Raw genomic sequence first — 26,581 nt, 5'->3', positions numbered from 1 at the left:
TCTGAACAAGGAGAGCAACATGAATGAAGCAAGGTGGAGAAGTATAATCTCTTTAGTAATTCCCCAAACTGGTCATTCTTCAGCTCACCCCATTTCCTGCTGTCTATAAGAAGCCTCAACAGAAGTTGACTTCCAGAAGAGGCTAAAACATCCTCCTATACGTTTCCTAGTAATGCTGATGTTTGACCCTGTGCATCCTGCCTCATGTTTCACAGATTGGCTTCCATTTTCTTCTGAGTGGTGATGGTACAGTGGAAAGAATATGGGCTCTAGCATGCTATAGCCCTTCCCAGAACCTTCTATCTGTCTGGCCTTAGGCAAGTTATATAATTTGAACCCCAGTTTCCTCCTCTGTAAAATGGGTATGACTAAACTTACCTTGCAGGTTGGCTGTAAGGAGGAAATGAAATAATGCATAGTGGCAGAACAATGCTTTTCTTTTTTCTTTCTTGTATTTAAGTTTGTGATACGGGGCAATGGCAAATGTCACTTCCAAGACCCTTCCTCTTCTGCCTTTGAATTTCCCAAAGCTTGAGGCATGCTTGACATTATGCCAGATGCTGCAGGCATTAAACTAGGGAAAGAGAGTGGCGAATGCCTTTGAGAGGCAGTGAGGCAAGACAGAGAGGGGAGATTCTCCCAAACTGCGGAGGGCACAATGGTCTGTGGGTGCTAAGAGAGCCCTATTCCCTTGCAGCACACAAAGCAGGTGGGGAGGCCTCAGGGGGAAAGGGAAGGTGGCTGTGTAGTGCATTTCTGAGTCCTTCTCCCAGGCACTGAGGATCATTCCTCGCCAAAGTGTCCCCTGCCCCAAACCCGGTGCAGAAGCAGCAGAGCTGCCTCTCTGAAAGCACCATACACATTAAGACTCAGGCATCCTGGTGAACAGTCTGGACAGATTCAGGAAAACAGAAGGGGCTTTTTCAATGCCTCAGCACTGTATCAGGGCCTTTGAACAACCATGAGAGAGGGAAGCCCCAATAATGACTGAGATTGAATTGACCACCAGCTTCATGGGAGGTGGGAGAGTTGAGTCCAATTTAAGACTATTTAAAGAAATATACTACTTCTTGCATTTAATGCACTATTTTCTTGATTTTGTGTACCAAGATTCAAACCCACTACACATGAAAAGCATTTACCACAAGGCCTGGCACATTGTTTGTGTTCAGTAAATGGTAGCCAACGTTATTAAAACCAGCTGCGTAACAGGGGGAACAGGCTAGATTTGAAGCAAATAAAATGGAATTAAATAGAATTCTACAAATGTTTTAGTGCTAGTATGTTCCAGACAATAGGACAGGTGTTGGAAATATAAGACACAGACTTCCCTTGCCCTGGAGGAGTGGCACAGGAAGACACGTACACAGTTTACTCTGACGTATGGCAGTATGTGGTATGTACTAGTGAGACAATGGGCAAAATATTATGGGCTGAGATTGGGAAGGTTTAACAGAAGTGACATTTAATCTGGACCTGCGGAAGGACAGGTAAAATTTTGATGGATTGGCAGGTCCAGTACAGAAGACAGTATGTACAATGGCAGGGAGGGGTAAACATACACTGAGGGGTTTGTGTAACCCAAACATTGACTATTTTCAGGGGAGCTATTAGCAATAAGGTTAAAAAGGTAGACTGAGGATGGTTTGAGAAGGATCTTCACCCTGTAGGTAATGGAGCACCTATAGGAATTTGAAGTTGGAGGAAGGGAATAGAAAATATCCTGCAAGCTTCCAAAGAGAAAAAACAACAGATCACAAACAAGTGTCATGACTCTGAATACCTTTTGGATTCTCAATAATAACACTGAAAGCTAAGAGACTATGAAGAAATGCTTTAAAAATTCAGATGGAAATTATTTCCAACCTTGAATTTTATACCCAACCAAGCTATCATTCGAGTGTGAGGATAGAATACATTTTCTGACCTGCAAAGCATAAAGTTTTGCCTCATATGCACTCTTTCTCAGAAAGCTAAAAGAGGATGTGCCTCTCTAAAATCAGGCAGTAGACCACAATACTGGATATAGTTACTGATTATAAGAAACAGTTTATAAGAAACAGTTTATAAGATTATAAGAAGATCCAACGCAGAGGACAGGTAAATCCTGACAAGGATGGTAACTGGTGTTCCCAGGATGACAACAGTGTCATTGAGGGCAACTAGTTAAGACTGGAAGAGAAAGAAAGTTCCAAGAGAGTTTTATCTGATGATAAAATTGACAGAATATCTGATGTGTCTAATTGTATTGTGAGAATGAATTTTGTATTAATGAATTTTTTATTTGTTAATGATAGTACAGACAAAAACCATGCAAAGGGAAAACAGGGCAATTATTAACTCCAGGGAAAACAAAAAGTTGTCTAGGAAAGGAAGAGCAAGCTTGGTTTCCTCTGTGGTTTGGCTGTGAATAGCCTTTACATGATCATGATAATATAAACACTGAACATCAACCTGGCCAAGATGACAGTATAACTCTATTAAAGGAAGGGGATATGAGAAGAGGGCATGTGTGTAGTGTGAGGATGAAAAAAAGATCTAAATCCTCCTCTTCCATAGCGGGAAGTAAAGAGATAAAGCCCAAAGCTGAAAGATCAAGATATAGCAACACAAACATGTTATTTAGAGATGGGAGGGAGGGCAGTACCCATAAAATCGGTTAAAACAGTTGCAAGTTATCGCCTTTGGGAGTGAGGATATGGTAAGAGAGGGGGCCAGAGACTAGAATTTTTTTTAGCAAATCTTGTAGAAGTATTTGATTCTTTATGTGTATAATGTAACTTTGTTAAAAATTAGAGAGAGTGGATGGGAAGAGGGGATCTGGAGGCAGCCCATGCTGAACACTTTCAGAGAGAGTGACTGGGAAGAGGTCGTGGTGGTGGGGGAGGTTGGGTAAGAGGAGAGAGAGGGAATTTGATGTTCTCATTATGCAGGAGAGATGACATGTTTATTATGTGTAGGGGGGCACCCTGCAAAGATGGAGAGTTTGAAAATACAGAAGAGGAGGTAAGTATTGAACATCCATTCTAAAAGAGACTGAAAGGAGTCAGATCAAGAATGCAGGAGGACAATTTTTTTTTTTCAGTGAGAGACTACTTTCAGACTAGAAGAAAAAAATGTGAGTATGAGGACAGATGCACAAATCTAAAAGATTTGGACTTGTTCCTAGAAGTTCCAGTGACTTCTGGGTAATATATGCATAGTGAAAAAAGCACACTTCTAGTCAAAAAAAGATACTTTTAATGACTTTATTAAACCTTAGGACAGAGATCAGAGAAACGTCCTTCCAAGGATACATCAAGTGAAGATTTTAAGCAAAAGATCAGCAGAGATCAGGGTACAATGGGAAAAGACATATCTTGTGGTGTCTTCTGAGAACCAAGGCATTCTTCTTTCTCCGGGGACAATCCGACCCCTCACCTCAGGGGTGGGTGCTTGGCAGCCATGTTTGCACTGTGGGACCTTGTCCCTCGGTCACAGTACATTGGACTGGGATGGACACCTGCCCCAAGTTTGGCCATTTATTTTTCCAAGAACTTAAAATTGTGATTGGGAGACACAGTCTCTGTGGGTGGCTAGAGCTGAGGTGATATTCAAACTCAGGAGCTGTAGGGTGGACATTTGAGTTGAAAAGGACAGTCAGTCCCAGAGAGAAGAATATGGCAAACATGCAGAGGGACATAGAGATCACAGACCACATAGCCCAGAGAGTGAGCAAGAGAGGCTGCTCTAGGTTCTGCTAACTTTTCAGCTCTGAGTTCTGTTCCCTGTGAGGCCTGGCTAAAACCCACCCTTGCATACTGGGCACAGCTCCTGTGTCTGTATTGTAACTATCCTCTCCTTTTGTCTGTGATCATTTTAAGAGGGTTTCTGTTACTGGCAAACAAAAAGTTTGACTCGACGAACCTCCCCACTTCCATCAGAGTCTTCTGGCCGTTAATTTCTCCCAACTTAGTCTCTCCTGGGAAGTCTGCAGAGACCCCATAATCTCTGGGAGTCTTTCTTTTCCAGGACCAAATGCTCACAATTCAAACCCCAATCTTGCCCCTACTTACTTGTGTCTTGCTCAACTTTTATGCCCTAAAAGGCCCAGGTTCTCCAGAAAGCCCTCCTAGACCACCTCAGACCTCGGGGATCCCCTCTTCCACTGGCCCCCAATCGCACAGACTATGTTAGTGGGTCCCAGTTACCAGACTGGGTCCAGGACAGCTGCATCAGCGTATCTGGAGCATGTTAAAAAATTACAGACTCCCTGTCACCACTCCTCCACCCCCAAGATTCTAATTCAGTAGATCTAGGTGAAGCCTGTACTGTTTACAAGACACCCAAGTGATTCTTATGTGCATTTCGGTTTGAAAACTACTAATCTGTACTACTCGTTTGGTACTTGACATAAAGTACTTTGTATGGTTACTTATCTCTTTGTGTATTTTTTAAAATTTTGTTCACAGTAAACTAAAATCTTCCAGGCCACATATTTAGAGAGCATTCAGGTGGATCTCTCAGACCTCCCCTCTGACCAGACACCTTGCAGATCTACTTTGCTACCCTCCTACCCAATATGATTGACTGTAAGTTGAGGGAAGTCTTATCTAAGCCTTGGACCTCTCTTTGTCATGCACGGCACTCTAAGCAATGTAGAAAAAGGAGATGACATCATGGATCACAGCTGGATACCAATGGCCTCTTCATCACGGAGTAAATCCAGACAAGAGTGGAATTTCCATGAACCTCTCCTCTCCTGGTGCCCTGCAGAACTGCTATTGGTTGAGGAGAGTTGCAATTAACAGGGTACTCTGCATCCCTCTCAGGGCGAATCTTATTTCAGGAGGCAAATTTCATGAAGTCCTTGTGAAGCGGCCCATGCACAAGTAACACACAGTGGGCCCCAAACCGATGAGTCAAATGGAGCAAGCCATAGCTGGACCAGCCAGAGGATGACTGCCAATCCCAAGTACTGGGTGGTCATGCTCAGTGGTCATCACCAAGAATCCCCTCTTCCAGATTCCAGCATCCCTCACACCCTGGGAGAATTGGATACAGTGCAAAACCCTTAAAGAACATACTGCTGCTAGCCAGAGCTTTGGATAGAGCAAGAAAGTGTGTGTGTGTGTGTGTGTGTGTGTGTGTGTGTGTGTGTTTGTTGGGGGTGGGAAGCGGAGATAGTTGGTCACCCCCCCAAGTTGTGCCGTGAGTATTGGGGCCAAAAAGGCGGAAACCCATGGGACAGAGGTTGATCCCATTCAAAGTCAGCACAGAGGAGATGTACTCAGTAGACTGTGGCACTGAGCATGTGAAGGCTGTCAGAAACTTGCGAGGAATCCACAGGGTGTCTCCCACAATCCGTTTCTCTCAGAAGGGTCTTTACCTAAAGGAGCAAAAACCATATGACCCAGACTGTTCAAGCTCACAGTTCTGGGATCCGATCTCTGACTGCCCACATCCCCCAAACCTCACCCCTCATCTCACTTCTGCTCTTTTATTCCCTGCTCAATACTTGTCTATAGTATCACCTTCCCTGACCCTATTCCTCCCCACAGAATCTCTGATTCTCCACCCCCATCCTGATCAGAGTCAACCATTTTCCTCCCCCAGACGCCGGGGGCCTCTGCACCTGGGGGCACTGAACAAGCATGTGCCTGTGATGATGAGGATGGTGCCCACGAGGAAGCCCACCAGGCCGAGGGCCAGGCCTAGGATATAGATCAGGGTCTCTGTGATGTCTGGCAGTGGGATAGGCACCCGAGGCTCTGGGGGGAAAGGAAGAGTCAGGGGTAGAGCAAAGGTTCTAGGGTAAAGGAAACACGGGTCTAGGAAGGGTGGGCTGAGGAGGGGGATCCATACCCCAGTGCTTGAGGAGCGGCTCGTCCAGGCCCCAGTGCTCCACCTTGCAGTCATAGAAGTCATCTGCTGAGGGCACGAAGGTCAGGTAGTGGAACTTGCGGAACAAGTGGTCAGGCTGGGAATAGAAGCTGGTCTGGGCCACCCCCTTGGTGACTGTTTGACCATTGCGCAGCCAGGTGATATTGATCACAGGGGGGAAGATGTTGTCCACGATGCAGATGAGGACGTTGGGCTGGCCCAGCTCCACTCGAGACTTGGGGAGTACGGTCACTCTTGGAGGCACTAGGAGGAACGAGGCCCTGAATCCCAGAGGCTCATCCCTACAGCTGGGCCTTATCAGGACTGAGAGTGAGGGGGTTTCCTCCTATTTAGCCATCTGCGGGCAGGGGACGCTCTGGGAGGGTAACCACTGGGGCAGGATTGGGGGAGAGAGAGAAAGAGACTAAGGAGGACAGTAGGGGCACCTGACAGGCCCCTGAGGGGGGAGTTCAGGTGGGAAGGGTCATTGCTCAAGAAGAAAGAGGGTGCTGAATGGGTCTGAGAAGATCTAGAATCTCCTAGGAAAGAAAGGGTCTGTGCACAACAGTTACAGATTCTGAGTGCGCAGAGAGGCCTGCAAGGTGGGGAAGAGGCTTCTCTGGGCCTCCTTGCCTGACCGGGGAGGACTGGGGCAGAGGAAGTGCCAGGTACCATTGATAGCTCTGGTGCGGTTGGAGCGTTCCACCAAGACGTCCAGATGGGCTCTGATTATCGCGATGCTGGCCAGCCCACTCTGCGGGTCAAAGTGCGTGAAGTCGCCAAACTCGGGCAGACGCCACACAGCCTCACTCTTCTTCAGCTCCACAGAGAACAGCTGTTCCCCGTCAAATTCATGGGTGAACTGACCCGAGGCACCGTAGGACTGGTAGAAGGCTGGTCCATAGGAGCCCATGTGGTCAGCTGTATTGGGTGAATCCAGGGTCAGGGAGAGAGAAGAAAATGTATCAGTCTCATCCATGACTTGGGCTGTGTTGAGTCTCTGAGCCTGTGCTCCACCCTGGGTTTTGTGTGGGGGCAGAGTCCTTTCTGACCTGAGCCGGTCCTTGGCGAGTGGAAGGGTATGCTGGGGGATGGAAGGGAAAGGATGGAGGAAAACAGGCACCTGCCCAGCACAATTGCCGCACAGAGACACTGGTACAGGCTGTATTCCAGGTTGGGAAGAGGAGAGGCTGGCGAAAATCACACTGGGGATTCCCGACATTAAATCCTGGCTATGATCATCTGCTCTAGCTGCGCTCTCAGGTCCTGTGAGTGAGAGGAGGGTGTGTGGGGGTGGGATGAGGAGGAAAGGATTAAGGGTAGGAGCATAAGTGGGGCTTTGGGCACAGAGATGCAGTGTAGGGGGGTGTGAGGGGAAAGAGGGATGGCTGGCAGGAGTAAGAATTAAGATTTATGACACAGAGACCAAAAGGATAGAAAAAGGCAGCCCAGGGCATTGCAGAGAGCACCGGAAAAGGAGCCAGAAGTTAATGTCCCCACTCCTCCATCTCAGAGCATTATGAATGAACGTGTCTCTTCCCATAACCGAGGCTCAGTTTTGTGGAAATTAAGGATTAGGTTTTCATTGGTAAGATTCCCTTAGAATTCTATGAAATTATTTGTTCAACAGTCGTTAAGAGACTACCATGTGCCCAGCATGATGCCAGGACCCAAGGAAATAAAGAAGAACTTACACAAGGAGCTCATGTCCAGAGCAGGGTAAAGACAGATAAACAGTTAACTATGGACATGGTAATAAATACTGCAATAGAACCGGACTTGAATGGGCATGCTCCAAGCCAGGATGTGGTAGAGAAATCAGGGTGTTGGGCAGCAGAAGCATGGAGGTTTGGGTCTCAGAAAGGAGAAAGGAATTGGGGAGGTAGCTGAACCTGGAAAAGCCTGAAACTGACGCTGACATGGCTCGACTGAGCTGCACCTGTATCTTGTCCGGAACGGACACAACAGAGTGAGAGGGACTGGGGATCTCTTAGTCAAGGAAGTTGCCCATAAAGCAGAGGGGGAGAGGAACAATTCATGCTCTATACTGTCTTGCGCCTAAGCCAATGCCCTAAATCTCCTCTCTTCACCCAGTCACCCTCAGCACTCACCCTTGATGGCCCCAGCTTCCTGGGGGTTCAGGAGGGTCATCAAGGTGTGGAGTCCCAGGACCAGCCCCCTACTGAGGACCATTGCCCTCTGGTGCGTTAACCAAATAAGTCTCGGTCGGTGTTGCCGGTAAAGGAACAAGGTGGAGGTAAAGAGGAAGGAAACAGATTCTAGGATGGAGGAGACCCCTGCTGTGTTCAGCCAATCAGAGAAATTCCCTGAGACAATGTAGCTGTTGCTGGGTAAAGAAGCAGAGTAACGAGACTGGGTGAGAAGATGGAAGAATGCTTTGAGCCCGTGAGCACCGGGGAGGCTTGGTCCACAGGGGAGTCAAAAGGAAGTTTCTGTTTGGGGGGATGCGAGGGGCTTAGATCAACTGTGACTACATCCGCCAAGAAGGGACCCTCTGAAGAGAGATAAGAGGTCAGCGGAGCACCGCACAGCTGAACTCGAACAAATCCTCTCTCTGTCTGATCCATGGCGTAGAGAATCCTACTCTACCTGTAAGTTTCTGTGGACAAATTGAGAGTTAAAAAATAAAATAAATTTTACTAGGAAACTTGAAAAGGGAAACTCGATATGCAGAATAAAAATCCTTTAAACCTTTAAATCACTTTAGAAAATATTACTTTATTTCCTTGTGTGAGAAAAAAATGTGTGATTGTTGGAGATGTTTAGTCCAAAGAAGAGCTGTAGGGAGCTGCAATGGACTGTTCTGAGGGGGCCGGAGGGTGCTGGGTAACCTCCAGTTGTCCCTCTGGGTCCCCTGGACACCCTTCTCCAGGCCGCCTTGAGGCTACCCCTTGTAGACAGCATCATCCTTACCTTTGGCTTCCAGTTGGACTCAGCCAATGGGAGGCACTGGCGGAGTTTAGTCCACTATAAAATATAGACATAAAGCTAACTGTCTATCCAGGGAAAGAGAAGTCTACCCAAATACCTAAAGGCCGTTTGTGAAAGATCATGAAATTTTCCACTTGGAAGGGATCTAAGAAATTATCTGGGGGGCCGGCCGGGGGGCGCAAGCGGTTAAGTGCGCGCGCTGGGCTGCGGTGGCACGGGGTTCACCGGTTGGGATCGTGGGCTGCACCGCCGCGCACCGCTTGTCAAGCCATGCTATGGCGGGGTCCCTTGTAAAGTAGAGGAAGATGGGCACGGATGTTAGCCCAGGGCCGGTCTTCCTCAGCAAAAAGAGGAGGATTGGTATCGGATGTTAGCTCAGGGCTGGTCTTCCTCACACACACACAAAAAGAAATTGTCTGTGGTTCCAAATGTGGCTGCACGGGAGAATCATCTGGGGAATTTGTTAAAAATACAAATTCCTGGGTTCCATCCTGACCTGAGTTAGAATAGCCTTTCCTGTGTGTTTAGCATGCTCCCTAGGTGATGCCTGGCCAGGCAGCCTGTGGACTGCCTTCTGGCAAAAACTGCTCCGATGCTCTTTCCTCGGTGACTACGGATTCCTACACTGATTGGAGCAGATCACGGCTTCTGACTGCAAATTAACTAAATTACAATTGCTAATGGATTTGGGTGTCACAGCTTATGGGGAACCCTAATCTTAGTTCTTTTTCTTTCCATCCCCCATCCTAGCTCATACTGGGTGCTAGATAGATATTTGTGCATGAATGAGTGGTCACTGCTTCGCTCCCGCCCTAACCAGCTCCCACTTTCTCCTTTGGGGTGGGAGCTGGAAGCATGGGACAACGGGATAATGAATTGATGAATCATGGAAAGCTCATTATAAAGAATGTTGCTTCTTTGTTTAGTAACAATTGAGTGTTTTTTGTCTCAAAATATATGTGGATTTTTTTTTTAATGTATGGGGTTTTTTTGTTATTAACTTCTAATTTAATTGCATCATAATCCAAGAATCTTGTCATTATGATGCATCTTAGAAATTTATTGAGACCTGCTTTATGGTTTGGAATGTGCTCCATATATGTAAATGTTCCACATGGGCTCTAATTGCTGGATGCAGAATTTTATGAATGTTTCTTGAATCAGGCATGCTGATTTTGACATTCTAATCTATCGTATCTTTCCTTATTTTGGGGTTGACCTAAAAATAACTAAGAGTGGTATATTTAAATCTGCAAGTATGACTGTATGTTTTTCAGTTTATTTCTATTTTTTAAATCAACTTTGCCCTCTATATGTTTAGGCTATTAAGTGCTCACTTTTTGGAATTATTATAGTCTCCATGAATTGAGCCTTTTCCCAATTTGAACTGAGTCTTGCTGTCTTAAAGTCTGTTCTGTCTGGTATTAACATAGGTACACAGCTTTCGTTTTGTTAGTATTTGTTTGATGTATTTTTCTCTATCCTTTTGTTTTTACTCCTTCCCTGCACTGATGCTTTGGATGTAGCTCTTGTAAATATTACAAAGATAGATTTTGGTTTAGATCCAATCTGACAATCTCTGTCTTCTAGTTGGTGGTTCAGTTCATGTGTTAGTCAAAGTGAGCAAACTTGCTTCTGCAACAGACAAGCACTGAGACCTCAGTGGTTTAACAAACACAGGTTTATTTTTTACTCATGAACAGTTCAAGGCAGGTTGGACGCTCCCTGCAGCTCTTGTCCTAAAAGTGCCTGATGAACCCAGACTAGCTTCATCTTGCATCTCCACTATTGAAAAGAACTTTGCTTCCAACTTTGCAGACAGAAGAAAGAGCCTAGGGAAGGCATACCTGTCCTTATGGCTTTGGACCAGAAACTACATGCCATCTCTGCTCATATTCCATTGGCAAGAATTAAACAATGACCCTGCCTAGGAGAAAGGGGGTTGGGAAAATGTAGTTTAGTTGTGTGTTCAGGAAAATGTAATGGTTTGGTGAGCACATGGCTTTACCCCATCCCAGTTGTATTTATGGTGATTATTGATGTATTTGGACTCATTTCTAATATCTTATTTATTTCAATATTTCTGTTTTGTAAGTTGCCTTTTTTAGTCTTCATTTTTTTAAAGTGTTGTCTATACCTTCCCCATCTTCCCTCTAACCGGATAAGAACTTTAGCAAGCTTTCATATCCATTCATATACTTTCTCTCTCCTTTACCAAGGTGTTTGATCAACCTTATTTCCAATATCTTTTTGGTACCTCCTGAGATTTTTTTCTCTTATTGGGATACTTTCTCCAACAAGTTTTAAATGTCAGTATTTGTATGGCAAGCCTTCTGAAGCTTTGTATGCTTAAGAATATTTTTATTATACCATCACTTTTGAATCAAGTTTACCTGTGTTTTAAATTCTAAACTTGAAGTTTTTTCTCTTTAATATTTCAAATAATATCCTCCCAAGGTCTTTTTGCATCCAGTGTTGCAGTTGGGAAATCTGATGTCAGTCTTTCTCTCTGGAATCTTTAAGAACTTTCTCATTGTCTTTGATATTTTTAAATCTTGTTATATTGTATCTAAAATGTATTTTTCCTTCTCTTGCTGTAGGACATCATGGGTCCTCTCTATCTTTTAATTCTGGAAAGTCATCTCTTTTATTTCTGTAACTCTTTTTTCCTCTCAATTTTTATTTTTTGTCTTTATGAAATTCATATTATCTGTATTTTAGCGCTTCTCCATCTCTTTTGAATATTCTTCTCTATTTTCAATTTCTTTATCTTTCCATCTTTTATTCTAGGAGAGCCTTCAGTGTAGTCCTGCAACTTACTAATTTGTTCTTCACTTGTATCTCCCCCACTATTTATCCCATTAACGTGGTTTTTATTTTGACTATTATATTTTTTTCACACTTAGACTTTCTATATAGGGCCGGCCCAGTGGCTTAGCGGTTAAGTACACGCGCTCCGCTGCTGGCGGCCCGGGTTTGGATCCCGGGCGTGCACCGACGCACTGCTTCTCCGGCCATGCTGAGGCCGCGTCCCACATACAGCAACTAGAAGGATGTGCAGCTATGACATACAACTATCTGCTGGGGCTTTGGGGGAAAAAATAAATAAATAAAATCTTTAAAAAAAAAAAGAATTTCTATATAGTTTTCCCTAGATTTCCTATGTTTTTTTCATATTATAGTAGCTTCTCTTGTTTTTTTTAAATGCCTTTTTCATGCTCATTTTAAGTGGCTGGTCTATCTTTTCTAAAACTTCTTCTTTTAAGGACACATGTGAGCTTGTTTGTCATTTTTCTTTTGAGGTGGCATACTCCCTAAAGGAGGGAGTGGTTATTTGGGCCTGTGACTGCCATTTGTGTCAGTATCTTGACTGTAAAGAGAGGGAAGGGCCAGAGTCCCAGGACAGCACAAAACCACAGTTACTGCCATTTTGGTGTCACCTCACCAAGTGACACTTCAGGTCAGGGCTTCAGGATGAGGAGCACTGGGGCGGGACAGTCCTTGATCTTAGTCAGCCAGATTTGGGGTGGGTGATGGGGGCTGGAAAGGTGAATGCTTGGGCAGTCAGTTGTGACTGCTGTCCCATCTCCTCCTCACTCCAGCAAGGATTTCAGCCTTGATTTCCTCCCCAACCCTCAACAGCTGCACGAGCACTCAGGATCTTGCACTATTTCTGCAGCATGGGGCAGGCAATGGTTGTTCAAGGCCAACACTGGGGAGAGGCAAGAGCAGACTGCCTCTAACGAATCTTCTCTCCGCAAGCGACCCAGCCTACGAGTTCCAAACTCCTGTCAGTTTCACTAGGGATTCCCCAGTATTTTCCCTCTATGGTTTCTCCAGGGTTGATTTTTAGAGATGGGAACCAATATCACATGCTGTTATTTTCTTATAATATTTATTTACGAACTCCATTCCCTCCTAGATAGAAAGGTCAAGGGGTCATGGCTTATTGGATCTTTGTTATACAATCTCCTCTCTCCCCCAAATGCTAGCATTGTATTAAATAAAAAAAATAGATGATAACAAATAAAAGTACATAAAGTGAATACCGGTGGTCCTAGGGAGAGACATTTCAATACTGGCAATAAATACGGGCTCAACAAAACGGTAAGTGAAGTTGAATGTGACATGAGTTCAGTTACTCTAAATCGTCTAAAATGCTGATTTGAGGTAAAGGTAGTTGTATCTATCATGTTCTCGGAACATAATAAGTTGAGGTAGGTGTTAGGAGATATTATTCATTAAATATTTACGGAACACTTACTGTGTCCTGGGCACTGTGTCCTGCAGTGGGAACACAAAGAGCAGGACACGGCCCCTTCCCTCTAGGACTGCGCTGTCCAATACAGCAGCCACCGCCACATGTCGCTATTGAGCACTTGCAATGTAGCCAGTCTGGATTGAGATACACTGTAAGTATAAAACCACTTGATTTTGAAGACTTTGTAAATAACATATAATATATATAATGTCCTTAATAATTTTTATATTGATTAATGTTTGACAATATTTTGGATACATTGGGTTTAAAATATATATTATTAAATTAATTTCATCTATTTCTTATTATTTTTTTTAATGTGACGACTAGAAAATTTGACATTGAAGATGTAACTCCCACGATATTTCTATTGGACACGGCTGCTCTGGTTGCTCTTGGTTGGCTACCAATTCGCCATTCACTCCTTTTCTTAGATTCTTCAATTTAAGCAGCCTGCTTGCCAGGGTCCCCGGGGCCTTTCCTGTTACTCCTAGATTCCACCAGAGGGCAATGTGATCTTTCAATATTTCAATTTTGGACCTTAGATCTCTTTTGTGTTTGTGTACATGTGTTTAACTACTTTTAATCTATTTTGCTTCAGGCACTGTGCTAAGCTCTAGGACCACAATTATGGTTCTTGCCATCAAGGATCTTTCAATCTATCATGGAAGGCTGTACACAGAACTAAATATGATGTGAAAAAAGAAAGAAGAAAACCCGTTATATTAATGTGCGACATGAAGGTTTAGATGGTCTTCAGCTTTCTGGGGTGATCCTTTCCTGGTAATTAATTAAATAGTTCCAACCCATGTAACTGCAGGGATTCAAGTGGTCTGGTTCTCCCCCGGGAATTTTCCGGACGGAGAAATGATGCAGGTGTGTGCTTACATGTGCCAGGTGGTCCAAGTCATCTGCTCTGGGCACACTGTTTCAGCCACTTTGAGGCAGCTCTCTACCATAGCAGGCTTCTTACTGGTCATCACTTTTCAGGCTCAACTTCTGTCGTGTTGCTAGAAGCTGCTTGCTTCCCCTAGAACTTTCCCCTCCCGTTTCCTGACTTCTCTAAATCCCAGAGCCCCAACCTCTTCCTCCTGGGGAGAAACTGAGAATTTTAAGCTAAAATCACTCTTCCTTTGTATCTGTAGTTTGAAATTTACACATTATATGTGGGAAAAAAAGTAACTTTTTAAAAATATACAACTGGTCTCACTACACTCTGGAGCAACAATTTCGCATAATCGTAGGAAAACTTCCGAACTGGTCATTTAAAGATATAGATGCAGCTCTCCCTGTTTAAAAGAGATATTTTTTAAAAGATTCATCTCTCTTTTGGGAAAAGCCAAGTCTTTTAGGGTTTCTTCTCCTCTCTTTTTGGAATGACCTCCTGGGACAGAGGGTAGGCTTACATAACGTTATGGCTGGGGGAAGCTGTGTCTGGGTGGCATTTTTCTCTTTTCTGATGGTTCTCTGCTTCCAGTATCACCTTGGTCATTGGCCTCTGCCCTCTCTCCCTCAATTGCCAGAGTTTCTGTGGCTGGTCTAATTTGTGATGGATTCTCCTTGGCAAAGGCAACAGAGCTCAGCCACTTGCCCTGCTGGTGGGCCCCAGCGCAGCTCAGGTCTCTCTGCATATCCCTTAGATCTTGATGGAGCTGCCACTTGATCTTGGGTCTGTGTGGTGGGGTCTGCGGCCCTTGAATCCAGGCCACTTCTACCCTCTCCATGGCCACCCTGAAAATCAATTTACTGAAAATCAACTTTCTAAAGACAATCAACTCACCAAATGGCCAGCCAAACAGAAATTAATTCACCAAATCATTAATTTTCCAATTTTAGCCATTTAGCAAAAACTTGTTTCTTTAACTCTATGAAGTTTTTGTCACTTTATATTGAATTGAATGGTTTTACAGCTTTGGAAGATTTTGTAAAAATCTTAGTCAATTTAGTTTTCCTTTTGTCTTCAGAGTAGCTTTTAAAATAATGTTCAGTTTGCCAAATGTTAAGAAAACAAGAAGATGATAATGGCGGTAGAATTTTCTAATCGCCTCAAGAGTCCTCACAAAAACAGAGAGAGCAATCAGGTCAGCAAAGGAAAGTACCCAGAGACAATGTCTTGAGCAAACTGCCTTGGCTTTAAAGACAAGGCAGGCCCTGGAACTCTAGAATAAGAGTGGGAAGGTCAAACAACCGCACAGGATCCTGTAGGTTCTAGCACTGTGCGGAGGTAGCAGAGGGATGAAAAGGAGAGTTTTGATGTTTTTGAGATCTCAGGAACACAGAAATGGCCAATGAGTACCCATCTCCAAAAGGAGATGATCCTAGACTAAATGCATACTTAACAAAAAAACTCTAAGAACTAAGCATTTTGGAATTTCGGAAACTCCTTTTTCTTTTACCAATGTCTGACTTTCAACTCTATGACTTTGTTAGAGCTGTTAATATTCTGTTTTGGAATATTGTTTCTTTTTGAACTTCTGTGATAGAAGTCCTAATTTTCCCCAAGACAATGATTGTGTCTGGGTGAATAGGCATAAGATCACATCCAAAGAAGAGTGAAAAAGAAAACATTAAGACCTTTAGTAAATTAATATTTTTATAATAAAATATTATCCCTATGTGCTTCAAAGAGACATGTAACTTCTACCTACCTCTACTAACTCTGGGTATTTCATTCATGATGAAAAAACACATTAATATGTTTTCTTAAATCATAGGTCAATTTTCTCCTTGAGATTAATTATATCTGTAGAACATGAAAGCAGCACTATATATTTGAAATAGTAATCCTTTATAGTTTTAGCTCTTACATTTAGATCTTTGATCCATTTTGAGTTAATTTTTGTATATGGTGTTAGATAAGAGTCCAGTTTCATGCTTTTGCATGTGGATATCCAGTTTTCCCAGCAACATTTGTTGAAAAGACTGTCCTTTCTCCCACTGAATGGTCTTGGTACTCTTGCTGAAAATCATTTGACCATATAAGACAGAGTTTCTTTTGGGGATCCTCTATTTTATTCCATTGGTCTATATGTCTGTCTTTATGCTAGTCCACACTGTTTCAATTACTGTAGCTTTGTAGTAAATTTTGAAATGAGACCTCCAACTTTTTTTTTTTTTTGGTGAGGAAGATTAGCTGTGAGCTAACATCTGTTGCCAATCCTTTTCTTTTTGCTGAGGAAGATTGGCCCGGGGCTATCATCCATGCCCATCTTCTTCTACTTTATATATGAGACACCTGCCACAGCATGGCTTGACAAGAGGTGTGTAGGTCCGCACCCGGCATCCGAACCTGTGAACCACGGGCCAGCCCCAACCTCTAACTTTTTTCTTCTTCTTCAAGATTGTTTTGGCAATTTGGGGTCCCTTGAGATTCCATATGAATTTTAGGATAGATATATCTATTTCCGCAAAAAAGAAAAACGTTAGAATTTTGATAGGAATTTCACTGAATCTGTAGATTGTTTTGGATTGTATTGACATTTTAACAATATTAAGTCTTTGAATCCATGAATATGCAGTGTCTTTCCATTTGTTTATGTCTTCCTTAGTTTCTTTCACCAATTTTTTTTTAGTTTTCAGTGCATATAATGTTCACCTCCTGGTTAGATTAATTCCTAAGAATTTTATTCTTTTTGATGCTATTGTATATGGAATTGTTTTCTTACTTTCTTTTTTGGATTGTTCATTTTTAGTGTATAGAAACGTAACTGATTTTTGTGTGTTGATTGTGTTTCTTGCTACTTTGCTGAATTCGTTTATTTATTCTAACAGTGTTTTTGTGGAATCTTTAGGGTTTTCTACTTATAAGATTATACATCTTTGAACAGAGATCATTTTACTTCCTCCTTTCTTTCTTTTTTTTTTTTTTTTCATTGATCAAGATACATTCCACACCTTTTAAAGTCAAGTCTCTCTACAGCTATGCTTGAAAAGTGAACAGACACATTACCTTTCAAGCTAGGAAGACCTTCTTATACCAAGCTTTAAGAAAGCCTTGAGAAATCTATTTCTACATTTCCAGCATGCAACACAACAAAATGGAGGTATATTCAAGATGTACTACTAGCACAGAAGAGAGAGCACCTAACTGTGGAAAAGAATAAGAAAGAAGGGAAGGCTTCATGGAGGAGGTGACATTTGGGCCAAGACTGTCACCAAGATGACAATGGAAGAAGGGAGTCAGATAGAGAGAGCAGCACCACTCTCCATTTCCTCAGCTCCTCTGCCCCTGCTGGGCCTCTGCCTGAGGGCTTACCCCACGGGTGAGATTCTGCCTCTCCCTGAGACCCCACATGATGTATCACCTCCCTGGGAAGCCTTCATGTCCAACTCCTCCTCCAGCTGCCGACAGAATTGATCGCTTTCTCCTCAGCATGACCACCCTCTCTAACGATCACTGAATCACCCCTTAGCGTGGAGTCACATTTTATACATTGTGATTGAAACTGGGACCCCGTCCCTGGTCTAACAGGTAAATCTAGCAAGCAAGCTGCATAGGCTTCAAGTCAGTACAAAAATCCACGCTGTACTGTGAAGCAGCCGTGCAGGCCTCCAAAGCCTGTGTTAGAATGACTTTGCAGCCCCACATCTCATGACTGAAGTCCCAGCTGGACACATCCACAGCAGGAAAAACAGAGGGTACCTCGCTCTCACATTCCCCAGCTGCATTTCTTTGGGATTGAGGGAAAAACTGACGACCCTGGTCCTTGCCTCCCTCCACATATGGATAACACCGACACTCCAAGCCTTGTTTGATGAATAACCAAAAAGCTCTCGTTTATGTGATCTTTAAAGTATGTGACTGTTAGATGTGCTAGCCCTTTCCAGCACATACGCTGCTTTGTTAAAAAGTATTAAAAACTGCACTCAGATCTGTAGACCTGGAAGCAGTTCCTCAGAATACTCTGTTGGACTGTTTCCCAGGACTCTAGTTCGTCACCTTGATTAACAAATGAACTCCTTTAATTAACCTTTACCTAGACTCTCTATTTCAGTGGACAGTATGTATGTATATGTATGCATGTTGGTTTATTTATTTACTTACTAACTTCTTTTCCCTGTGAAGGGCCTGCCTATTATTCGATGCTAGAAGGACTTCAGAAATCATTTAGTTAAATCCTGTGCTTTCATAGCTGAGAACCTTGAGGCCTAGAACAGTTCTGTGACCTGCCTAAGGTCATGTAACTCACTGTTAGAAAAGATAGTATTTAAAAATCCAGCCCTGAGGTGGGAAGTTTTGGGGAGAATAGCTAGAACCTTGCACATTAAATATAACGCATATCCCTCAATAAATGCGAGAGAGACAGCGCGAGCTGGACGACTTATAGCACAACGCAGGGCTAATAGATTGGGCGGCACTAGGACCACGGGGCGCCGGGCCAGCGCTCTCAGGCCCGCAGGCCGGGGACGCCCCAGGTTCGAGTCCCGGCGGGGAGCGGAGCCAGGAGCAGGGGCGGGCGAGGCGGGAGCACGTGGGGACTGTCGCGGCTGCGCTGTCAGCCCCCAGGGGCCGCGCGGGGAGCTCGGCGGGGACGCGGGCGGTGGGGTCGCGGCGCCCCTGGCCAGCGCCGCCCTCTCCCCGCAGAGAAATCGCTGTCGCAGAGCCGTTTGGGTGCAGTGGGTCCAGCGGGTTGGTGGACAGATTCATCCAGAACCGGGAGGAGCGCGCGCGCTTCCACAGCGGCGAGGGGCGCCGGGCGGTGACCGAGCGGGGCGGCCGGCCGCCGAGGACCGGGGCGGGCAGCAGCAGGTCGGAGCAGAGGCGGGCGGGGGACAGGGGGTGCGGACCCCACTGCGAGCCGTCGGAGGCTTCGTCCTGCCGCGCGAGGGGCAGCGGACGGCCGGGCTCCCGGGGCACCGCGGGGCTCAGCCCGGAGAGCAGGGGCCGGCCGACCTGACGGACCGCAGGCTGTCACGTCCGGCGCGAAGGAGGACTTTGGGGCTGGGGATTGGTGGGGAGAGGAGCTAGTCCGGAGGCTTGTCCGGCCCGGAGAGCGAGGGGCGAGGATCTGACTGGGCTGAGCGTGAAATGAGAGAGGATGGAATCCTTAGGAGTTTATCAGACCTGGCAACAGATTGGATGTGGGAGAGAGGAAAAGAGGACAGGATAACTTCCAGGTGCGTACTGTGGGAGATGGAGGTGGTGATGGTACCTCCAGCGCAGTAGGCAGTGTAGAGAAGAAACACTTTAGAAGGCAGTTCCGTTTGAGATGCTTGAGGGACACCGGTGGACTGTCTGATGGACCATTACAATAAAGGGTTTAGAACTGAGCAGAAGGCTCAGCTAGACGAGATGATCGAGGAGAGGAAATGGAAGGAGAAGAGAGCAAAGGACTGACTCCTAGGAACATGGGCAGTTTCTGATGTTGGCTAAGAGAGAAAAGCCTGCGAAGGAAACCAGAAAGCAAAGAGCGGATGTTAGGAGAGTCTGGGCAGAGAAGGGTCATAGAAGCTGAGGCTGAGAGGGTGACCAAAACAGCACCGTGGATAGTGGTACCCATGACTTAAGAAGATGAAGTAAAGACAGATTGAAATGTAGGTTTGGAAATCAGGGAGACCTTGGGGAGAGCAGGTGGGCTGCAGCAGAGGGAGCAGGAGCTGGACCACTGGGGGCTGAGAAGTACTGGGAAATGAAGATCAGTGTGAAGCATAAGATCTGTGGCGGCTGAGATGGCATTTTATTTGTCTCTGATTCCCCATCACTGGAACAGAGTAGTGCTTGAGCTGAATTGTGCTATTCTTTCAGGAAGTCTGAGTGTAAAGGGAAGAAGACAGGTGAGGGGTGTGCAGAGTCAAGAGGACTTTTCAAGGCTTCTTTCTGTAAACTTGTACAGTGGGGGACACTGGGTGCACCAGCATGAGGAGAACAGAGGGAATAGCATGGAGGGCTGGAGGAGAGAACCATGAACAAAAGCAAAGACCTTGTCACAGAGACAAACAAGAGGATGAGGGATAGGAGAAGGGAGAGACTGGGAGGTCACAGCTTCTGTTCCCTCTTTTCTTGGGAAAGTGGAAGGCAAGGTCATCTGCTAAGAGTGAGATAGTGGACTCATGGGGTAAGAATTAAGAGAGTGACATGTGTTTAGACTAGTTGCTGAGGGAATTAGGTGAGAGAAATGCCCAAAGACAAGTTATAGGAATGGCAAAAATTGTTGAGGGCCTTACCAAGATATTGTAGGGTCACAGCTCTGCTACAGGGCATCATTTTCTCTAGCAGTAATCAACTGCCAGATTGCAGAGAGCCCTGAATGCCAGCCTGAGGAGTTTAAGCTTATCTTCTAGGCCAACGGGTCCCAAACTAGCTCTGCTCATCAGAACCTCCAGGAGATCTTTCTTAAATAGCACAGATTCCCCAGAATCATTGCCTAGAGATTAAGACTCATTGGGCAGTGAGATCTGGAAATCTATATTTTTAATTAGCTCCCCAGTGATTCCCATGTAGCCAGGTAAGTGTTGGTAGACCCTGAAGACTTTTTTTCAGCTTTACTGAGGTATAATTGACAAATAGGAATTATATATATTTAAAGTACACAACTTGATGTTTTGATATATGTATACATTGTGAAATGACTGCCGCAATCAAGCTAATTAACATATCCTCACCTCACATAGTAACAATTTTCTTTCTTTGTGTGTCTGTGGGGAGAACATTTAAGATCTACTTTCTTAACAAATTTCAAGTATGCAATACAGTATTGTTAACTACAGTCGCCATGCTGTACATTAGATCTCCAGAACTTATTCATTTTGCATAACTGAAACTTTGTACTCTTTGGCAGATATCTCCCTATTTCCACCTCCTCCCAGCCCCTAGTAACCACCATTCTACTCTCTGTTTCCAAGAGTTTGACTATCTTAGATTCCACATATAAGTGAAATCAAGCAGTGTTTGTCTTTCTGTGTCTGGCTTATTTCACTTAGCATAATGTCTTCCAGGTTCATGTATATTGTCACAAATGGCAGGATTTCCTTCTTTTTTTAAGGCTGAATAGTATTGCATTGTATGTATGTATATATGTGTGTGTGTATATATATATATATTTTTTCTTTATCCATTCATCCATCAATGAACATTTAGGTTGTTTTCAAATCTTGGCTATTGTGAGTAATGCTGCAGTGAACATGGAAGTGCAGATATCTATTCAAGATCCAGATTTCATTTCCTTTGGATATGTACTCAGAAGTGGGATTGCTGGATCATATGGTAGTTCTATTTTTAATTTTTCGAGGAAGCTTCATACTGTTTTCCATAATGGCTGTGCCAGTTTACATTCCCACCAACAGTGTACAAGAATTCCCTTTTCTCCACATCCTTATCAACACTCCTTATCTTTTGTCTTTTGATAATAGCCATTCTAACAGGTGTGAGGTGATCTCTCTTCTCATTGTGGTTTTGATTTGCATTTCCCTGATGATTAGTGATGTTGAGCACCTTTTCATGTACCTGTTGGCCATTTGTATGTCTTCTTTGGAGAAATGTCTATACAAGTCCTTTGCTCACTTTTTCATCCAGATACTTGTATTTTTGCTATTGAGTTGTATGAGTTCCTTATATTTTTTGGATATTAACCCCTCATCATGTAGATGGTTTGCAAATATTTTCTCCCCTTCCGTAGGTTGCCTTTTAACTCTGTTGACTATTTCCTTTGCCATGAAAAGCTTTTTAGTGTGATACAATCCCACTTGTCTATTTTTGCTTTTGCTGCCTGTGTTTTTGGTGCCATATCCAAAAAATGATTGCCAAAACCAATGTCAAGGAGCTTTTCCCCCATGTTTTCTCCAAGGAATTTTACTCAGATCTTATGTTCAAGTGTTTGATCCATTTTGAGTCAATTTTTGTATATGGTGCGAGAAAAGGGTCCAGTTTCATTCCTCTGTGTGTGGATATCTAATTTTCCTAATAACATTTATTGAAGAGACTGTCCTTTCTCCATTGTGTGTTTTTGAAACTCTTGTCAAAGACCAATTGAGCATAAATGCATGGATTTATTTCTGGGCTCTCTATTCTCTTCCATTGGTCCGTATATCTGTTTTTATGCCAGTACCATACTGTTTTGACGACTGTAGCTTTGTAATATATTTTGAAGTCAGGAAGGGTGATGCATCCAACTTTGTTCTTCTTGCTCAAGATTGCTCTGGCTATTTGGGGTCTTTTGTGTTTCCATATGATTAAGATTGTTTTGTTCTACTTCTGTAAAGAATGCCATTGGGATTTTGATAGGGATTGCATGGAATCTGTAGATCACTTTGGGTAGTATAGACATTTTAAGAATATTAATTCTTCCAATACATGAACATGGATGTTTTTTCATTTACCTGTGTCTGCCTTAATTTCCTTTATCAATGTTTTATAATTTTCAGTGTATGAGAATTTTCTTATCTTTGGTTAAGTTTATTCCTAAGTATCTTATTCTTTTTTTTGCTGTTGTGAATGAGATTGTTTTCTCAATTTCCTGTTTGGATAGTTCATTGTTAGTGTATAGAAACACCACTGATTTTTGTATTTTGATTTTGTATCCTACAACTTTACTGGATTCATTTATTGGTTTTAACAGTTTTATTTTGTTGAGTCCTTGGAGTTTTCTACGTATATGATCATGTCATCTGCAAACAGAGATAATTTTACTTCTTCCTTTCTGATTTGGATGTCTTTTATTTCTTTTTCTTGTCTAATTGCTCTGGCTAGCACCTCCAGTACTATGTTGAATAGAAGTGGTGAGAGTGGGCATCCTTGCCTTCTACCAGATCTTAGAAGAAAGGTTTTCCTCATTGATTATAATGTTAGCTGTGGGCTTTTCGTATATGGCCTTTATTGTGTTGAGGTCACGTCCTCTGTTGAGAGTGTTTATCACAAATTGATGTTGACTTTTGTGTTGAGATGATCATGTTTTTCTTTCATTCTGTTAATGTGGTGTATCACATTGATTAATTTGCATATGTTGAGTCACCTTTTCATCTCAGGGATAAATCCCACTTGGTCATGGTGTATAATCCTTTTAATATGCTTTTGAATTAGGTTTGCTGATATTTTACTGAGGATTTTAGCATTTGTGCTCATTACAGATATTGGTCTGTAGTTTTCTTTTCTTGTGTTGTCTTTGTCTGGCTTTGGTATCAGGGTGAATCTGAGCTCATAAATGGTTTGGAAGTGTTCCCTCTTCTTCCATTTTTTGGGAGAGTTTTAGAAGTATTGGTATTTATTCTACTTTGCATGTTTGATAAAATTCACTCATGAAGCCATCTGGTCCTGGGATTTTCTTTTTTGGGAGGTTTTTGATTACTCCTTCAATTTCTTTACTTGTTATTGGTCGGTTCAGGCTTTCTATTTCTTCTTGATATCATCTTGGTATATGTTTCTAGGAACTTGTCCATTTCTTCTAGGTTATCCAATTTGTTGGCATGTAATTGTTATAATAGTGCCTTGTGATCCTTTTTATTTCAGTGGCATCTGTTTAATGTCTCGTGTTTCATTTCTGATTTTATTTGTTTTCTCTTTTTTTCTTAGTTACTCTAGCTAAGGGTTTGTTGATTTTGTCTGTCTTTGCAAAAAAACAACTCTGTTTGATTTTTTTCTATTGTTATTCTATTTGATTTATTTCTGCTCTAATCTTTATTATTTCATTCCTTCTGCTAACTTTGGGTTTAGTCTGTTCTTCTTTTTCTAGATGTGCAATCTAATTCCTTCCAGGGAGAATCTGGGAGCTGGGCTTTATCACCTGCTAGCTCTATGCTGAGCCAGGGAGAGGAGCTGCAGGAAGTGCTCACACGCCCATTCAAAACTGCCTCTTTGTTCTCTGTGGTCCCCAGGGGACTAGCAAATACCGGCCTGCCAGCTCCAAGAGACAGGCAAGTTAGAAACAAGACCCTCAGGTAGCAGCCAGACAAGCTGAGGTGCTAGATGTGTGGTCCAAACTCTTTGCTCCTCAAAGAAAAACTAAGAGTTGGCGTTCCCTCCTGATTGTATGGTGCTGTGCTGGGCGTGGGGTTTATGGCAAGAGGGTTTCTCAGGTTTTCCTACCAGTTTCATTGTGGGTATTTTCTCACTTGCTTGGTGTGCAAGAGTCCCTCAACTAGTTTCTGGATTTCTCACAAGAGAATTGATCCATGTATAACTATTAATTTGGCGTGTCCGTGGGGGGAGGGAGAGTTCAGAGCCTCCTCTTCCACCATCTTGCTGATATCACCCCTGAGGATTTTTTAAAATAGAAAAATGGCAAGGTCAGAGCTGTGTTTTAAGAAAGATATGAACTAGGTTGGGGAGGGTAGGAACAGGAATCAGGGATATGGGATAAGAAACTGTTGTTATTGTCTAGAGAAATACAATGAGAGCATGAATTAGAAAGATTAAGAAAACAAGGGAGAAGGGAAAAGGGGGACTGTGGAAATTCTAATGTGGATGCCTAACAAAATTCTAGAAGTCATTGAGCAGATGTTTTGTGGGACTTCAACAAGGCAGCCTTAGAATACATAGGAATCTTTTGCCTTTGTGAAATGTATTTCACATTTCAGAGATGTAACCATTTGGCCTCTAAATTTGGCTCTAGCACCTCCTAGAGGGCTGCTGCATAGTCCAGGCAAAGTACCTAATCACGGAATGTTCTGGGACCTTAAAATTGACATCCAGGTATATCCCTTGATTTATACAGAGGCCAGGTGCCCTATGGGAGAGAAATTGAACCTAATCCACAATTGGGATTCAAAGACGGGTTGAACTGGCTGATGGACTGTGAGTTTATGTAAGTGGTTGAAGTCGGGTTAGATAAAAAGTGTCCCTACATGAAAATCACCATGAGTGAAGAAGGTGGGCAGTTTGGACAAGGCTAAACTAGCACAGGGGGCAGTGAGTGTGGGTGCAGTTCAAGACTGTACTTTTACCCAGCTCCTCCCTGGGGTATTTGGTACAAAGAAAGTGGAAGGGAAAGAACTAAATTATTAAGGACCTAGAAGCTCTGATTTGGGAAATTCCTCTGAATAGGCTATTCTCTAGTGGCACACGGACATATTCTGCCCTGTGGAGGGAAAATGGTTTCTGGAGGCAGATGTCCAAAAGAAGGAACTGTACTGGGTGTCTGGAGGTCCCAGGAAGTAGGCAGCAGCTTAGAAATTGACCTACGAGCAGCACAGAAGAGTGGACATCGAATATAGGGATGCCGAGGTACAGGTAACACCTGATTATTTGTGGGATCCCTCAAGGGACCTGAGAAGACATATTGCAGAGGAGGAACTTGAGAAACAACTAGAATCAAGCATGTAGGGGCTCAGAACATTTGTAAATATGAAGATCTGGGGTTTTTGCAAGGGAGGCCAGAAAATATTTAAGTTATTTAAAAAATAAGTCATGTCAAACTTGTTTAAATTTCCTTTATATGTTTTTAAAAATAAAGTTATTAGATTGATATAACAAGAGAATGCCATTGTCTATTTAATTTTAAGACATTATTTGAGTGAATTTGCATCCTTTTAATCAAGATAGAGCATTGAAAATATAGGTAGGTTCATAGCTGGTTAAACATTCTTTGTCCAAAAACTGTTAATCAATGACTTATAGTTAAAATTCTGCTAAATGTGCCACAAAGTGCTGCCTTTGTCTCTCTCCCATTCTTCTCAATCTTTGTTATGTAATTCAAGGTCATGCATATTCTATTTGAAAGTCTATTTTCATCTTTTCAGTACCAACCTTATCTACTAGCCTAATTATATCATTTATTTTTTAAACATCTAGAAATTAATTCTATAATGAAAATGTCTAAGAAATAATAATCTCAAATGCCATTACCCTTTCTTTTCTTTCCAATTCCTAATCAAGCCTAAAGTGAATGTCTCCCCCTCCAAGAAGGGCCCCTGCAGTCCCCCAACCTGCTTGTTTGCCACGTGACAGAGTTGTGTCCAGGCAACATTCAAGTCTGCAGGTTCCTGAAGGGACAGGAGGAAACACTAGGGTTGTGTCCACCAACTTGATCCATAATGGAGACTGGACCTTCCAGATCCTGGTGATGCTGAAAGTGAACCCCCAGCAGGGAGACATCTACACCTGCCAAATGGAGCCCTCCAGCCTGGACAATCCTGTCACCGTGGAGTGGAGTGGAGTGAGTCACTCCCTGATGACTGTCTAGACCCCACAATCTGAAGAGCAGGGAATGCTCTGGCTCTGGGGTCCACTCATCTTGTCTTATGTGTCTATACACTGGGGTCATATCTATCCCCATCTTTTTCCTATAAAAGCCCCTGAGAATAGTTCAGAGCTGGTGACAATGGAGACTTGCCCGATCCTGACCTAGGGGATGCTAAGGACTCAGAGATCTCCGCCGTTGTCAGAAAATCTAGGAAACTCAGAAAATCTAGGAAACTGAATTGCCCTCACATGTGGGAACTGTACTCTTCCTTCAGCCATTTAGCTTATTCTCAGTTATTTTGAAAGGCAACTACCAGAATCAACACGTGTACCCTTTTTGAAGTCACACCCTAAGTTCGAGAACTTAGGGGTCCTTTCTAAGTTTACTCTTTCTC

The 26,581-nt window shown here is 43.4% G+C and overlaps 1 protein-coding gene across 2 annotated transcripts; it reads right to left on the bottom strand.

Annotated features, from left to right (window-relative positions):
- Positions 1 to 3,234: 3,234 nt before the first annotated feature.
- On the bottom strand, positions 3,235 to 8,127 carry LOC131413783 (HLA class II histocompatibility antigen, DO alpha chain). 2 transcript variants are annotated; one of them, XM_058554645.1, is made up of 5 exons: positions 7,974 to 8,127; positions 6,535 to 6,783; positions 5,845 to 6,126; positions 5,615 to 5,750; positions 3,235 to 5,368 (listed from the first exon to the last, which is right to left on the bottom strand). In XM_058554645.1, exons 1-5 carry the CDS (start codon positions 8,053 to 8,055, stop codon positions 5,365 to 5,367), a joined length of 753 nt encoding a protein of 250 aa, XP_058410628.1. In that variant the 5' UTR covers positions 8,056 to 8,127; the 3' UTR covers positions 3,235 to 5,364. The 2 variants fall into 2 exon arrangements, with proteins under 2 accessions (XP_058410628.1, XP_058410627.1); XM_058554644.1 differs by lacking the exon at positions 3,235 to 5,368 and having other exon boundaries at positions 5,394 to 5,750.
- Between the last annotated feature and the right edge of the window lie 18,454 nt (positions 8,128 to 26,581).

This window comes from Diceros bicornis, chromosome 14, assembly GCF_020826845.1.
Source record: "Diceros bicornis minor isolate mBicDic1 chromosome 14, mDicBic1.mat.cur, whole genome shotgun sequence".
Classification (NCBI taxonomy): Eukaryota; Metazoa; Chordata; class Mammalia; order Perissodactyla; family Rhinocerotidae; genus Diceros; species Diceros bicornis.
The sequence above is the reverse complement of the archived record's forward strand: the minus strand, read 5'-3'. Positions and strand labels throughout refer to the sequence as shown.

Bases quoted from the DNA above. Each gene is read 5' to 3' on its own strand.
- LOC131413783 (XM_058554644.1), bottom strand. From the start codon at position 8,055: ATGGTCCTCAGTAGGGGGCTGGTCCTGGGACTCCACACCTTGATGACC. The intron at 6,784-7,973 runs GTGAGTGCTGAG...CACCCAATACAG, and splicing joins GGAAGCTGGGGCCATCAAGG to CTGACCACATGGGCTCCTAT. The intron at 5,751-5,844 runs GTATGGATCCCC...CTTTCCCCCCAG, and splicing joins GCCGCTCCTCAAGCACTGGG to AGCCTCGGGTGCCTATCCCA.